This window comes from Manis javanica, chromosome 4 (genome assembly GCF_040802235.1).
Source record: "Manis javanica isolate MJ-LG chromosome 4, MJ_LKY, whole genome shotgun sequence".
NCBI classification, from domain to species: Eukaryota; Metazoa; Chordata; class Mammalia; order Pholidota; family Manidae; genus Manis; species Manis javanica.
In genome coordinates, this window is record NC_133159.1 from 61,928,270 (window position 1) to 61,945,908 (window position 17,639).

The 17,639-nt window shown below is 37.6% G+C and overlaps 2 protein-coding genes across 3 annotated transcripts in view; one reads left to right on the forward strand and one right to left on the reverse strand.

Annotated features, from left to right (window-relative positions):
- TNNI3K (TNNI3 interacting kinase) overlaps positions 1-17,639 on the forward strand; it is a 313,877-nt gene that overhangs the window by 241,600 nt on the left and 54,638 nt on the right. The gene's annotated exons all lie outside the window — the stretch shown is intronic.
- LRRC53 (leucine rich repeat containing 53) lies at positions 2,204-16,160 on the reverse strand. Its single transcript, XM_017660805.3, is given in 5 exon segments — positions 2,204-2,761; positions 2,764-4,968; positions 7,579-8,094; positions 12,946-13,761; positions 16,073-16,160. Coding segments are annotated over 5 exon segments (3,774 nt in total). The 3' UTR covers positions 2,204-2,612.

Consider the following 17,639-nt stretch of genomic DNA (forward strand, 5'->3'; position numbering starts at 1 on the left):
TCATCACTGAGGGGTTAAATCTGTATACCAGGCATCATTTGAAATAAGTTTATCTTTAGATCTAAGAAATTAACATCATGCTATCACAGTCATTACCAGTTCTTAGGTTATCAACCTGACTCCTCATTCTTTCATGTCTGCCTTTGTCTCAACCCTTGCTTCTGAAGTATGTTCTTGTCTCCTGTGTGTGTCTTCTTAGTCAAGACCCATAAAGACAGAACATAATCAAGACCCATAACGATAGAAGAGGACCATGAGAACACCGTCCTGTTTAACATGAGAAGTGCTTGTTGGAAAACAGTGGGAGGTGGAAAACGTCGTGATAGTTGGATGAGATCAGATTTTGGAAAGCTTTGGAAACCAGAACAGGGAATTTGGACATAAAGTTCTAGGTAATTATAGTTTGGTCTGTAAAGCAGGGAAGAAATATGATAAAAGTAATTTTTGTTGGAAAATTCAGCAGAATGTGGTATGAAAAGATTTATTAGCCTACTCAAATACTGTATGTAGTTCCTATGGTGAAGCAGGTACTCAGTTATCTTCTAGTGAGCACTGGGATAGCTACATGTTGTTTCTTAATGTGTGGGCTGCACAGTACATGCTCCTGATTACCCAAAACAGTAATTAAAATGGAGATGCTAGGGCCCTATTCTAAGTCTACTGAATCAAAATCTCTAGGATGGAGCCTGAGACTTTACATTTTAACAAGCACCCCAGGTGATTTGTGCCCAATAATGACGGAGAACCAGTGGGCTGAAACCAGCAGGCGGAAGCAAGAGACACTGAAGTCAGAGCATCCAGCTGGACTGCTGTTGCAATAATCCAGTTGATTACAACACAGACCAGAGTGGTTACCATGGGGATTCAGCAGCAAGAGTAAACTTGAGAACTACTTCAAAGGAAACATAACATCATAAGGAGATGAAAGACAGGATTTAGGAAATGGAAAAGAGGAAAGAGTCCAGGACACCTGTCATCTCAGCTAGTGACCAGAGTACTCGTTAGGCCCTTAGATAGCAGGGATATTGTTGACAGTGAGAGAAGAACAAAGCTAAGGGCTCTGTGGCAAGGGGAAGGTGACTAAAAAAAAAAAAAATAGGAGAATGAGAAAGAAAAATAGCTACCAAGAGATATAACCTGGACTACAAAACTGAGGGAACTGCCAGTTGGAATAAAGTTATTGTGCAAGAAGTTGGCATAGATGTTCTTCTCACCTTAAAGGTGCTTAACCAATGAAGTGGGATAAGAGGATGCAGACAGATGGCACAGGAGTTAAGCACAAACAGAGAGACTGAACAAAAATAGAGGGGAGAGGAGTTGGAGTTAAAATCAAGAACATTTTGAACCCAGGGGGAAAAAGAAGAGAGGGAATAAGGTTAGGGACTTTGAAAAATAAGAAGTTACATCATTGCTAGCAATTCTGAATACTAAAGAAAACAGAAGTGGGGCATGTAAGCAATATTTACATTATTCTAATAGTCTTTTCAGCTTTATAATATTGCCAAATGTAGGTATAAAAATATAGAAACTTAGGTATAGGGATCAGGGAAGAGAAAGTTGCCTTTGTGACATTTTTCCCTCTAGGAAATTTGAAATATTTTAATATTCTATAGCATGAAAAATCCTTCAACATTTTACTGAAATATCAATAATAAAATTGTTTGTGTATACCTCTGTCTTTCAAATAAGAATGGCTTTGAGTGAGAGATGCTTATTCTACTACTGTTTTTAAACCTAGTATTTGTAAGGATGTTTAATTCCTGTGCACAAAGAGGAGAATTCGACCATACAGTAGAGGCATGCTAAACTCAAGAGATCAAACCTTGAAAGCTTACAAGCTAATGGGTTATTTAGTTTCCAAAATCTTAAGTTAGTAACAATTGGCAATAAAGCTCATTAAAATTCCTTTTGTTCAGGATCCATTGTGTTGATCTTGAGGCCTCATTTGTTCTGAAATGATTGAAGCTGAGATCTCCACCTAGTGGATTTATAGGATTTTACAGATTTTACAGAAATGGCCTACCATGCCTGCAAATCTTTAGTTTTTTTCTCTTAAAGAAATAACAAGTTTTAGAAACTTCTACTTAAGATCTAGGATAATTGTAAACAGAACAGCTGTAAATGGTTAAAATATACCAATATGCATATCAGCTAGACTACAGTTAACACTCAATTTTTATTTTCATACCATAATTAGGAAAACAGATCAGACACAAATATGAATATATAATCATCTGTGTAGAAAGCAATATTGTAATACCACTAATTGAGATGTGTATAGTAATTTCCATAAAATAAACATCAAGTATAAACCGCTCAAATACTTTTTTCTTATTTAATCTTTCATTTGCTTAAGGCTTTTTTTTTTCACTATTTGCTTTCTATTCTAGGACTAGGCAAAACTTTTCTTTCTCATTTTCCCATTCCTTAAGAAGCAAACTCAATTAACTGTGTCAAACATAACTTGTGGCTCCATCTTCAGTTTTTGCATTACGTTCAACCTTGCACTTTGTCTCAGTGATAACGAGGAGTTACTGAGGATTTTTCCTCAAAAACAATGCATTTGAAATGAATGCAGACTAGGAGGTGTTTGTGTGTCTTTTTGAAGAAAGCTATAGTAGAAAGTGATTATTATTTGAGTTATTTTCTTCACTTTGTTCTGCCTCTAACAGTGATGTATTAGCATAATCAGCAGATGGTAGATACAGTTCAGGTTTTGGAGCAGAGTTTTCAACTTCATTTATTCTTCTAGCAATCACTTATTTTCTGCCTTAAAACTTCTGTCTTTTAATTCTGGAAAGAGGGAAAGTGCTTCCTGTGTCCTCACTGTCATTGAATCTTCTTTATGTGCACTGTTATCTTCATCTGGCTGAATATTTTGAACTTCTTTCAAATCATGCATATTACTGTTAAGTTTGAGATCTATGTCACTACGAGGTGATCTATTTTCAATATCACAGGAACTTGAGATACTCAAATCCTTAGCTGTAATAATGCCCTCAACAGACCTAGAATCATGCAACATCTGTGTTTAGCTTTTTCCATTTTCCCAAGTTTGCTGCTTTTCTTTCGTGGAGCTTTTTAAGGTCATCTGTGTGGTCCTAATTAACATGTTAGAATTTGCCCTGCTTTCATCAAGCATTTTTTTCTCTTCTTTCTCTCCCATTTTTATTTCTTGTGCTTCAGCACCATCATCTCCGGGCAATGCATTTGTGCTGTCAATTCCTTTTCCACCCCTGTTAGCTAGATGCCAAATGGCGGGAGTACTAAAAGAAGGGCTGGTATCCTTGGAAAGTTCTATTCTATTTTGGTATGGAATAGAATTTGTCTTCCTAAGTGTTAGGTTGCCCTTGGGTTGTGTCTGGGGAATGAGAGAGCAATCATAAGTTTCTCTTTCAGGAAGTTTTTTTCCTACATCCTTTCCTTTGTCCATAATACAACTTTCTACAATTTGATGTGATATTTTGGGTTTTGTCATTGATGTTCTTTCTTTGATTCCAAGTTGTTCATGACTTGACTCTTGCTCTGCATGTTGTAAAATTTGATTTTGATCTAAAGTGCATTCCTTGTATGTGTCAGTCTTGTGAACATCTACAGGCTGTGTTTGATTTCCCAGTGACACAGAAAACTGGTTTAGCTCACTGGTCTTTGATTGGTCCTGCTCCATGTGCACACTGGGCTCTGTTGCCCCTTGGTTAGTAGCCCCCCTGGAATAGCAGGGTGTTAAAACATCACTTCCTATATTTTCCCAAGTAATGGGTAAATAACTAGGAACTTCCCGTGTGAGGTGAGTTGCACCTTCCATTTGTTCAACTGAGAATTGAGAGGCTGAGTACTTGTGTTCAGCTATGAGGGGAGTGGCCTGAGGAGATGTTAATGGGTTTCCATCAGGAATGTGACCAGCAGGGTGACAGTTACCTTCCGTAGAGCTCTGAGTAGCTGCAGGTAGGTTGGTAACACTGAACGGAGGAGACTTACAAGTGGTGTTTTGATAATACAGGGTCTGCTTTGGGGCATATTTGAGATGAAAAGTCTCTGAATTGAGTCTGACATAGTTGTTACTTTCTGGCTGTCGGAGAAAATCTGCAGAGGACACAAGGTTTATTTTGGCTTCTTTCTCAGGAGCTTTGGATAATTTATTAGGTGGTAACAATACTTGTCTGCATTTCTTTGGAATTTCTGGCAAAGATTTTTCTGGATGGACTCTGACTTTCCTAAAAGGGTGTAAATTTAATTTTATCCTTGAATTTTGTCCTTTACTTTTCCCTTTGAGGTAAGATTGATTGGCTGTCCTCTTTTTCAGAAGTTGTGGATCAGTAAGCCATTTTCCTCTGATTCTCTCCCGAAGATTACTGCATTTCTTGAGATCCAGGCTGGTCAGGTGGTTACTTTGATTTTTCTTCTGTTTCAAATGGGTTGATGTTTTGGATGACATCACCAACCTATTTTGTTCTACTAAATCAGGACTATGGAAGCTAACCCTCTTAGGGGAATACATTTCCTTGATTTTTGTTGATAATCCCACTAACTTCCTGTTGTCCTCACGCATAAGGAATTTTTTTATTGCACTGTTAATTTGAATTTGCTCTTTCTTGGACTTTGACTGTGCTGGACAATTTGGCTTTTCTTTCACATTATCTTGAAATTGATCACAGGGCACATATTTACAGATAAGAGAATTGTTTGGCTGAAAATACCTAGGCCTGCTCTCTTTTAACAGGCTGCAAGGATCATCATATTTTGATCTATGTTTTTGTAAGATCTTTTGTACATAGTGTTCCTCAGGCTCACCAGACTTGGATGATGAGCCTGTAATAAAATGCCTCTGCCTGTGAGGTTGTAAGCCATTGTCTTCTTTTTCTATTGGAGGCTGCCATGATTCATTTGTTAAACGCTTTCCAAGACTTTCTCTTGCCAAAGCTGAAACGGATATTGCATATCTTCTATGAAATGTGTCACTGCTGATATCTGCTGAACAATAAATGCAGGAATTTAGCACCCAGCAGTGTTTTATTGCCCCAACAAACAGATGCTTAAAACCTTATAAAAGGTATAAAAATGACTCATCTGATTATGGCAATTCTTCAATATTTCCTAATTTTTTGCTAAATTCCAGAAAGGACATTTGGCAGTTTGGTGTGTTTGCAATAACACTCTTTATGACCACATCTTTATCAGTTGTGATGCTAACTTAACAATTGTGGAATTATAAATTTAAAAATTCATAGTTGTAAATATTTAGATTACTGATTGATTAGGTTAACTTTAAATATGAATAATATCAATTTTTTTTCAAATGGATATAGTAATGATTTTTTCACATTCATTTACCACTTTTAACTAAATATTAAGAAGGACATGATATAATAATGAGTAGTGTTCAGGTTTCAAGCAGAGAATGGCCTCAACAACAAAAGAGAAATATGTGTGATACTATTGGCTCCAGCCAAACAGAGGCCATATCTGTTTTACTTCCTTTCACTTAATACAGTATTTATTAAATATTTGTTATTTGTTAAATGAATAAGTATTTTGGAATTTTCCTGGTCTGTGTTACAGGAGTCTCTGTCTGGGACTTTTAGGTGGTACATGTTAATAAATTATTAATGATATATATAAATAATACTAATGACAAAAATACTAGTACTGTTTACCATCAGCTGATCATATACAAAGAGCTAGGCATTGTGCTAAATATTGTACATTCATTAGTCATTTAATATTCACAAGAGACCTGATCTACTGGACAAGTCCTAATATGCTACCACTTTCACATATGAAGACAAAACTTAGGTTGAATGCTTTCCCCTAGTCACAAGTCAGCTAAACAATATGGACAGAACTTCACCCAGGTCTGTCTGACATGAAACCCCATCCTCTTAACCACAATGCATATTAAGTTTAAAATTACACCTTATCAGTACACTTTATCTTGTTTTGTGAAATTGTTTTATCTAAAAGAAGAAAGAAGTATTTCTGTTCAGTGCTAGAAAGGAAGTGGTGAACTAAGCCACAGACTAGTATCAAATTCTAATCTGAGATCTGCCTTCAACTTTCTAGGTGACCTTGGAGAACCCAGTTACTTGCTAGGTTTCAGGGCATTAGACTAGATAGGAACTTTGTATGGGTATAAAATCATTCTAAGGAAAGACTTTTTAGACTTTATCAGATTCTAAGAGAAATCTGTGACTGTGACTCAAAGATAAATAGTAAGAACTATTGGACTAGATCATCTCTAAAGTCTCCTCTACCCCAGGTATACTATGATTCTATGTTTCTAAGAAGGCATAATCAGAGAGATACTGCCTCTCACTGACTTTTGTTCTAAAGCAGATATATCTCATTATTTTCTCCTCAAATACCTATCCTCTTCAGCTCCAGTAGTATGCCTGGCATGTAGCAGAATTTCAACTCTTTCTTAAAAGTAATTGTGTTGGTTTGATAAACCAATGTTCTCTGTGTGAAACAAGGGACTGGTTTTTAAGTGGGTAAGAGACCACATTCCGTTTAGGAGTTGCCCACAAAGGAGTGAAGGTGTTAGACAAAGCTAAAATGAAACATCTGCCTAAGGTATGATGCTATGGAAAAGCTAAGTGCTTATTTCTTTATCAGCTAAAACCAGTCTGATCTGTTTTCTATGACAGATGTTTCTCTCTTTGGCCATTCCTCACTTGGATCAAATCATCAGTCCCTAGAAACTGGTAAGAACTTTAGTCTGGGGAATAGAATGAAATAAATTTACATCTTGCTTTATACCACATGTGAAATAGAAAGAAGTTTCATTCCTTCCTAACTGTCCCCAAATCCATCCTTAGGGCCAGATCTCTAAGGTAAAAATTTCCTGGTGCAGTACCTCTGTCATTCATATTCTGATAGAAAGCTCTACTTGTTGTAAATCAGTTCAAACAAATGACAGGAGTCTCTTTACAGAGCAGCTGTCAAAGTTTTCACCTTACTATTCAGGAAAAAAAAAGAAGACATTTAATTCATCACCTCCACCTAAATATTGACATCATCCATGTACAGTGGGTAGATGTCACAGCCAGATTCACCTGGCTCCCTACATAGGACAATGAATTAAGTCCTGACTTTCCCTGGACTAGGAAGTTATCAACCCTGACAGCTCAGCAAGCAAAATATGTGTCTTGACATCATTCCTGAAATGAATCACTAGCTTAGAAGGCCCATTCTTCTACGTGTCATGCTCTGGGAAGGTTACTTACTGCAGAACTGGCATTAGAGCTCAAAGGATGTTGGAATAGAAGCTGATATTCAACCTCCCATAAGTCTTAACAGCATTTTGCTATTTAAAAGACTTACTTTTAAAAAATTGGTAGGTGCTGAGTCACAAAGATGTACTCTCATCTCCCGAGAGTGGGGAGTCTCCATCTACACTTCACCCCAAACACACACACACACACACACACACACACACAAAATATGGCCAGTATCTGTAGAAGAGGACTAGACTGTTACTACAGTGATTTTTATGGCATTTCCCTGCTGAGAAAATTAAGGAGACTGCCTTCTTCAGAGGGATTTGAACAGAGTGGGATTTTCTAAAACAAGACAACTCACCTCCTGCTCGTGTTACACACTGCTGCAGAATTTGAGGTTGGACTTCCCCAGGCTTGAGATTCCTTAGCTTTTCAACTCTCTTTGGACAGGATCTTGTAAGTAAGTCTGTTTCATTAAAAGATGACATATTCTTAGGCGGTTCTGAGCATTGTGACCGCAACAATCTGCCACAAGAACAGAAGAAAGTGCCATCTGCCCCACGGTCTTTCCCGTTCAGGTTTCTAAATGATCCATCCAGGCCTGTGGACTCAGAGGCCAGTGTTGCTTGATGGCTGTTTTCCTGTAATAGTGGCATTTCCTTTCTGGACCCCATGATGGACATGACCTTTATCTCATTTTCCTGAGTTAAGTGGCAGTTACAGTGTCCCTTAGCGTGGTGATTTCTTGCATCATGAACACACAGGGATTCATCGAAGGTTCTGCAACAAAGGTTTTCTGATGTGTGTTTGTTTGCTTTGGCATGTTGGAGTCTCCAGTTAAGTATAACTAAGCTTAGGCAAGTGAGACCAATAACTCCTGTGACAAATAGAGAGACCAGTAAAAGATACCATCGTGGGAAGAAACATGTAAATCACCAAATGTGAAATCCACAAATATCAAGGCTAATGCTTAAACGGCATCAGAATGGGTGGGAAGTCTACCACTATGTGGAAAAATTTCAGTCCAGACAGAGGCCATTTAATTAACATCATCTGTTTTCTAATTTGAATCTTTCCTTGTGTGTATCTTTTAAAAATTATAAAAAATAATACCATCTGGAATGTCATCGGCAGGAAAAAGGGTTTTCTCGTGAGCTGAAATTCATTCAAGATAAAATACTTCCTATATTAAAATTCTTTTTCTGCGTATGGGAAACCAACTCTCCTATATCTCAATTCCATAGTCAATAAAAATGGACCACAGGTAGTATACACCCTGAAATCCTCACATTCCATAACCTCTTCCCAAAAAAAGAAAGAAATTATTCTACATGCTGTTGCCATATTTTAATCATCCCTAAAGATTCACACCCTACCTCAGAATATGTCATTAACTACCTATTAGCATAAAGGCCAAACTCCTTGGCATTTAAGTCTCAATGCAATTTGTCCATAACTGCCCTTCCTAGCCTAATTTTTCATTATTTCCCACACTTAAACACTACATTTCAAACTCTTGGCCTTCAAATATACTTCTGAGCCTTTGTGTGTGCTCTTAGTGGTGCTTATACCACTTCTATCTGCTTATCTGAATTTTACTTATACACTAAAATCTGAATCAATACCTCTAAATTTCTTGGTACTTTTGCTGTTTTTTCCATCTTGCAAAGATCATTCCCTTTTACGAACTCCCACGATAAAATGATTGACATCTACTCTCAGACTGCCTGGTACTGTCATTTCATGTTCTAGGTAGACATATAGTTTATCCTCTGACTAAAATTGTAAAGGGCAGTGTTTCTCAGACTCAAGGCCAGAGTCTAACCTGTTTCTACCCCACCATTACCCATCTTGACAAATGGCGTCTTAAACCACCTCCTAGATTTGTTCAAACCCAATTCTCTAAGTTACATCCCAACTCCTTTTCTGTCACAGTGATTTCCTTTTTTCTCAGCACTTAAAACAGAATAAAATTATTGTGTTCCATTATTCTCTTGCTTGTTCACTGTCTTCCCCTGCTAAAATCAAGTGCTTTGAAGAAATGGACATTTTCAGTCTTTTTTGACATTGTATCTCCAGGGCCCATAGCTCTGGCACTGACACCCCAGAAGTATTTATTGTATATTCTTAAATACACCAAAAGAATTATGTTTATACATTCTGATAATGGAAGTCTCTGCATGGTGGAATCATACAAATCCCCAAAATGGTGATCAGGAAGACATGGCCTCAGGATTAATTCAGTGAAGAGCTGTGTTCTAAGCCCAGCTCTGCCTATAGCTTGTTGTGTGACCTTGGGCAAGTTGATTTCCCTAGAGAACTCAGTTCCCTGACTCTGGAAAGGAGGACAGTGAATGAGATAGTTTGAGCATTCTAGAATCCGATTGCAACATGCCCCCTGGTTCTATCAACTACTGACAACTTCAATGAAAATGTGATGATATTTTTTTAACTTGAAAGAAAAGGGAAGGCTAAGTACAGGCATGGTTGTTGCATTTTGTCTGTTAAAAATAAAGATAAACCAAAAAGAATAGCAGTTTCTTGTAAAATCCTCCACCCTTGTGTATTACCATATCTTGAGGTCTTATATGCCCCATTTTAATTTATTTGACAACAATATGCTCTTAGAGAGTGCTTTGACATATTGAAATAATTTAATCTCTATTAAAGACACATTTTTTATAGTAACAAAAATTAGATCAGAGTGCTTTTATTGTCAGATTCTAGAGTTTGGGTTATTCCAAACAAGGATTTTGGTTTTAAAATGCTAAAAATATATGAAAATTATAAAATTTTAGAAATATTCTGTATCTCTTACATGGAGTATGAAAACTCAGGATTTGCAGTTCGTCTCTGAACTTTCCTCAGTCAAGTTTTCTAATTTCTCTGAGCCTTATTCGTCTTCCTCCATCAAATGGGGATAATTAATACCATTCAGAGATTAAATGAGATTATATACATATGACAAGTTTAACACAGTTCTTCGATACAGTAAGGTTCCATGAGTGGTCACTGTGGTTTATAGTTATGATTGCTGCTGCTGTTGTGTAGGCTTTATATTGCCCTAGTTAGGTGGTAGAAGACTCAATTGACAGGAAAAAGAAAATCCAAGGAACGAATTATTAAGAGAACACTTTGTATGGCTAATGCAGTTACTAAACCAAATAATAAAGGAAAGAAAGACCTAAATATTCTTAAACACATGCATGAGCCATTCAAATGAGAGTAGGCATAATCTGATTATAGGATAAAGTTTCTCCTCTAATTGTGTCTAAGCAGCAAGAAACCACTCACTCTCCTGCTGTTGATTCCTGAACTGTCTGTATTATATTACCACTCAGGTATGGTCAGTTTCTATTAACACAGAGAGCAAAAGCAGCAAATGAAGCTTGCAGACAGGCTGACCGTGCTATTAAGAAGATGGTTGAATTTTCATTGCCATGGGCATTGTTGCTATTTTTAAAAAGTGGTCTAACAATCTTTCTGAGTTATAAAAACTGGGGGAAAAAAAAAACGGTCAGTTCTCCTTGAAGTATTGGAAACATTACAGCTTCATGAAAGCTTTCTCTTTTTATCCACCAGTTCACAGAATAGGAAGTGTCAAGATGTTACTGTTTGGTGCCAAATAACCACTTATTAGTTTAAAATTTGCTGAATATGATTATTTATATTCTTTGGAATTGTGATGATTTATCAATAGCCCAAGAAGGAAATGGCATCAGAGGCCCAATTATAGACTGTTAACTACATTTTTACTTCAGGACTAGAATCTTAATGGAATAAATTGATATCAAAAGTCAAAGCTTTTTTAAAAGACTAAGTTCTTTTAAAAACAGCATCTTTAACAATTTCTCAATGAAAGATACAGTATTACAATAATGTCAGATACTATAACTTAACATGTATGTAATCATACTTGTAATTTATGAGAATTTATCCATGCACAAAGTTTCTATAATTTTGACCAAACCTTTGGAATCTTTTAGAATTTGTATCTATCTCTACACTAGTGCATAGTTGTTAAATTAGCAAAATCTTTCCTGAAAATATATATAAAAGATATGTAGAAGACACTGAAAATTACTCTTTTGTAATATTTCCAAAGTGATGCCTACAAAACACTAATTCAACAAAATCACCTGCCAAAATAAAAGGGTAAATAGTCAAGTCAGTTTGAGAAATGCTCCACATTTATCTTCCTCTTCCATATTCATAATGCTTATTAGAAAATGAAAGCCAGTGAGAAATGCTGCAGTAAAGAAGCCATTCTCACTTTGTTTAACCCAGCATTGCCCAAATCTATTTGAACTTCTCAACATATTGCTTACAAGTGCATCTGTGTGTGTTTTTATTGGAATATCTATTAATTACACCTTAGAGCTAGTATTCTAAGAAGCACATTTAAGGAAAAGTTTTCTGCTGCCCTGTTGCTTTTGCTTTTATGGTAAATTATGTCTTAGAACATATAATTACTGACATGGTTAAGCAGTTTTTAAAATAATTTCTCTTTCTGAGGGGATTTGAATTCACTTCCAGATGGATTTGATGACTGCTGGTGATAGTTCCATTTTCTAGACCTGATGCTGGTCTCCATCTATCCTGATTTAAAAGGGTAGCTTAGGAGTTTGAAATCTGATGTTCAATTAATTCACTGGCAACCTGCTATGGAATAATTATTAATAGCACATATTCATAATACATCAGTCCAGTCCTGAATGCCATTTGCAAACCTCTGGTCTTCCAGCTCTGGGGCACCCCCACCCCCCCGGGGCTACACACACACACACACACACAAACACAAACACACACACACTTCTCATCCCCATGGTTACCCACAGGTGCAAAGGATTTCACCATGCATTGCATGCATAGGGAGAAAACAGACATCAAGGTAGATAACTTAAAAATCTCATGCATATTTGCTCTTTGACTAATGACACTGAGCATCATTTTATATTATTCATCCACTGAGATGTCATGATACCTGATGCATACTTTTAAAAAATATTTAACTACCTTAGAAAAAATAAAGGGTTGAATATTATCTTCTTCTTAGTCAGTTTGGGGAGCTGTGGGAGAGGTAGACAACTGGAAGCCTTAAAAGAATTCAAAACCCTCAAACAGGAGGAAACCAAGGCATAAGGAGATTAAACAACTTGCCCAAAGTCACACAGCAAGTTAGAAGCAGAGCAGGATTCAAACCCGCATAATCCAACTTCTAAGTACAGAGCTCATGCACTCAATCACTGTGCTCTGCAACCACTATCCAGTAGGAATGCATGTGATCATCTAGTAGTATCTCCTCGGGCACTTGCTAAAGCTCACCCATTCTTACTATGCTCTGGAGAGGGACACAGATGGGAGTGCCTGGAAGAAAAGGATGCTGTCTTATCACTTTGTTAATCCTTATCTTAATGAATGCACCAGTACTCCTCAACAAATGGATGATTGATTAAATATAGATAGTATTCCCACATGACACACAAGAAAACAAATCTAAAAGCAAACTAGCCATGACATTGTATCTCCAAGGCCCTTTTCACTGTGTTAGCTTTTCTGAAACAGGAAATTCTTGGAATCTGTGCCAGTCAGCTAATATCCTCTCACATCTACTGACAACCACTTCCTTCTACAAGCCCTGGCAAATTTCTCCAATTCCTGAGAAACACATCATTTAATGTACTTCAAGAATATAGAGAAGAGATGGGCACACTTCTCACTGGCGTACCTGCAAAGCCAAGGACAGTCAGCAGGGCCACATCCTGCCTTGGGAGGAGGGGACTTCTGTCCTTTAGAACCAGAGTGAGGTTGGGAGCCTTGGAATTGCAGCTGGTCTCAGACAGCCTTAGCATATTCTTTGCTGTGGCCACAGCTGTAGTGGACGGCTGACAATTTAGGTCCTGGGCGTTCCTTAGCGTGCGGGCAGAAGACTTAATGTACTCTCTTAAAAATCGGGCGAGGGGGTGAAGATCACATGTGCAGCTCCACTGGTTCTTATCTAAACTCAGAAGGATTAACTGCTTCAGTGGAGTAAACACATCTGGCATGTGGGCCAGCCTGTTTCGGGAAAGGTCCAGTTCCTCTAGTTGAGGCAGGGGCCGGAAGGCATCTTTTCCAACATAGGAAATAAAATTGTTAGATAAATCCAGATGTCTGAGACTGTGGAGATTTGTGTCCGCAAAAGAACTGTCTGTCAGACTAGTTATCTGATTGCCGTCCAGCTGGAGACGGGTCAGGCCCCTGGTGTTTCGGAACCAGGACCCCCGCAGCGTGCGGAGGGCATTGTGGCTCAGCACGAGCACCTGCAGACTGCGAAGCTCGCTGAAGGTGTGGTCGGTGAGCGTGGCGCTGGATATTTGGTTGTGCTCCAGCAGCAACGTACGCAACTGGAAAAGACCATGAAGGGCATCTTCCCGAACATCCTGGATGCCGTTTCTGCTCAAGGAGAGCAGGGCCAAATTAAACAAGAGAGACAGATTTGTGCTCTCTATAGAGGAGAGGTATCCATCAGTAATTATCAAAACCCTCGTGGTCACAGGGGCTGCTGTGGGAAGAGAAGCACAGACTAGAAACAAGATACGAGGGGAGTACAGGGGAGAGCAAAGATAATCAATACCCTCTGAGCAATCTTATCACCTGGATAGGAACAATAAACAAAGTGAAAATGATTCTCTGACTTCTCAGTTTAAGAGGAAGCTGGCTCTTTATCAGAATGATGGATTTTTATCTTCTTTGTTACTATGACATGTTTATTGAAAAACATAAACCCATCTGTTCCTTTAGATTCAAACTTAATTCATTGTTTGGGATTACCATTGTTGATGTTATTTCGAAGGTGGCTTTTCAGACTGCCTGTGTGTGAGGCTGTGTACTGACCTGTCTAGCCCTGCTGGCACAAAACAGATTCACCCAAGAGCCAAGCCTGTGTCTAAGCCTCCTAACCAGTGTTCCACTAGCAATGTATATTTATGCTGTGAAGTCAGTCATTTTTTTCTCTCAAACATAAAGAGGTGGGTTGGGGAGCGGGAAGTGAGAAGGAGGGTTGGTTTCTGTTTTTTAGCTCCAGGCTAAAAACTGGCAACTTGGTAAGGATCTATATTCTCTCCAGACAGCCCGAGAATCTGTCAGTGGGGTTCTCATTATAGTCTGGGCCATCTTGGCCTCCTCTCTGATATCTGTCCCCTCCAATGAGATCCATCATGTGATGACAGGTGGTACTCAGGGTTTCCAACTGTTAAATCCCTTCCCCATCATCACCTCAGAGCTGTCACTGCTCTGTCATTAGAAATCAAAGCATTTTAACTCAATGAAGATGTATTATAATCAGGAGTTATTGTAACACATCTTTATCATGCTAAAATTGTTTTGACTGCAAATGACAGTGTCATAAGGATGGAAGAGTCCATTGTCCCTGGGAGGTCTGCAGGTGATATTAGAACAATCAACCGTGGGGGAAGCAAATCACAATTCCCTCATGAAATTCAGACTACATCACTGAAACAAAGAGATTAAAAAAATGTAAAATACAAAGGATTTTCACAGTGCCTTCTTTTGGAAGAATTACTTCAGTCTCTGCAGCACAAGCAAGCTTAAGTCATGGTAATTTTTTTTCAGTATTTATTACTGATTATTTGAATTTTCAGTATTTATTACTGATTATTTGAATTTTATTAATTCTGGCCAGTTTGGCATTCTGTTCCTCTCATCATTGGCTTTGATATAGTAGGTTGAGGGAGTTTTGTTTTTATGGATTGACAGTCCTCTAGAGATTTGTTGACTGAGGGAGCAGGCTACTGTAGCTGCCAATTACTTCTCATCTAGTACTAGAAAGAAGCTCCACTCACAAGTCATCCATTTACTTCTCTGTGTTTATGAACTGCAACTACACAAATGTGGTATTCTGTAAATGAGAAGGAAGTTATAGAGGTACAGGACGTAGGCAAGCAATACTTGTTTCTTACAGATATCAGCTATCTCTGATTAGAAAACAAAATATAGTAAAGTCCGGAAATCCATTTGGGAGGGCATTGCTTTCAGTACTGGTTGGAAACAGTGTACAACCACTTAGTCTTGAAACTCTCTTTCCTATCAGAGATGACAAGAACATCTACTTCTTAATTCTCAGAGAGTCGTAGGATTTTAGAAATGAAAGAAATCACCTTCCCATACTCCATCTTAACTTAGACTTGTTTCTAAAAATTTTCCATTGGTGGAGCTTATAGCTTGTTTATATTTTCTTCTTGGATATCAGGATGTAAATCACATTCTCCTCAAATTTGTTAATAAGGTGTCTTATTAAATTGTTGACTTAAGCAAGCAATATGTAATGAATACAGGCGGTGTATCTTGTTAGCATTTCTACAGCTCATTTACCACCAATAAAAAAAGACTAGACTTCCAAAATTAGATGCACTTTGATAATAATCTGTTTTGCTGGTACATCACTTAATCTTACTAATGCTGAACAATTGCAGTTCAGGTTTCTGATTCATTGATATTTCTTCCAGCCAGTGATAGGGTTCAAATCTGCGCAAGTTGTGAACAAAAATATAATTAAAATGATCTATTTTTTATTTTATATAAAGAAGTGTGTAGCTGCATAAAGCGGTGGTATTCCTTTATAATAGCAAAATATCTCAACTACCTCTGAAGGTTTTAAAATAGTTTTGGCCGAGACCATCAGGAACAGGAAACTAAAACAATGTTAACAGTCTTTAGTCACTAGGAAAGGCTTGCTCTTTAAAAGTATACCTCTTTCAGGCTGAGCCCAGAGAACAGTCAGTACAATGAAAGGCAAGGCAACACATTTGCCAGGTACACTGAACACCGCTTTTTAGCATTATTGGCTTTATTACCTATTATATAGGTGAGCTGTTGACAAAGGGTTGCATCTTCAGCACACACTGCACACGATGCAGGACACGCTGCCACCAACCGCAGCATGACGGTGAAGAGCATGAGCCATCCACCTGAAAGGCAAGCAGAAGGCAATGCACAGCATACTGGTGGCACTTACTATGCATGATTTCAGGGTATTCAGCTCATGAGGCATTTGGGGGATTTCTGCTTTTTAATGAACACCTTGGGTTCTCACAATGTGTCAGATGAATGGCTAGAATCCTTAACATGTATAGACTTTAACCCGAACTGTTAAAGCATTTAACTGTAAATTAGAGAGCTCACATTCAGGGCACACCCATTAATATAGATTATTAAAACACTAAGTTACTTTGTAAAAATCTTACAGTTTATTGATCTTTTGCACATACATTATCTTATTTGATTCTAATTCTGCAACTTGGTTTGAGGCTGAGAAAACTGAAGCTCAGAGTGGTTAATAAACTATACAGAGTCACATGGCTACTAAGTATTCAACCTCAAGTCTTTTAAGGCAGTCCAGTGTTCTTTCTACTATGCAGCTTCTAATTTTAAGCACTGAATCTTACATAATTTCAACCGAATTATTCCTTGTGGATTTAGATGCGACACATAGAGAAAGAGTATGAAGGAGTATTAAGATCACAAGCTCTACCTAACTTTGAATTCAGCTCTGCTATTTACTGACTATATTATCTTAGATTAATTATTACATTTTCTTATTTTTGCCTTTTCATTTAAAATAGAAATAATTATAAATGCCTATATTGAAGAATATTGTAAAGGTCAAATGAAATGCTTAAGTGTTTAGTAAATGTTAAATTTTATCATTATTTTGATGTTTTTCCAGCCCTCCAGTGAAATATTAATACCATTTAGATTTAATGTTCAAAAAAGGTCATTCATTTATAATGTATTCCCAGATTGATTAATTTAAAAAAAGACTTGAAACAAATTATAATAAAAACCCCTATCAATATAATAAAATAGTTTGAGAATGAAATAAAATGTAAATAAAACATAAAATCATTAATTCTACCATTTGTTCAACAAGTATTTATTGAACACGTTTTATAGGCCATGCACTGCTCAAGCCACTGGGCATAGAGTTGTGGACAACAATAAACCCTGCCCTCATGCGATAGACTCTTTATGAAGGGATGTAAACAATAACCAAATAAACATGAAAATATGTATTAAGTCAGCTGGTGATAGGTGCTACTGAGTAAATAAAGCAAGAAAGGGATTAGGTAGCATTATCTTGGGGGCTCTAAATAGGGTAGACAAGGAAAAACTCTCCGATAAAGTAACATTAGTCAGACACCTGGAGAAAGTAAAGGCACTGGTCAGTCCAAGTAGATAGAATGGCAAATGCCAAGTCCCTGAGATCATGATGTGCTCAGCCTGGGGAGGTCAGCATGGCCAAATACACAGAAGGAAGAGGTCAGAAAGTAGGAGCAGGCTGTGCATGCCTTACAGATGAGTTCAAGAGCTTTGGTTTTTTTATACAAATAAGATGAGAGTAATTGGAGGCTTTTGTGAGAG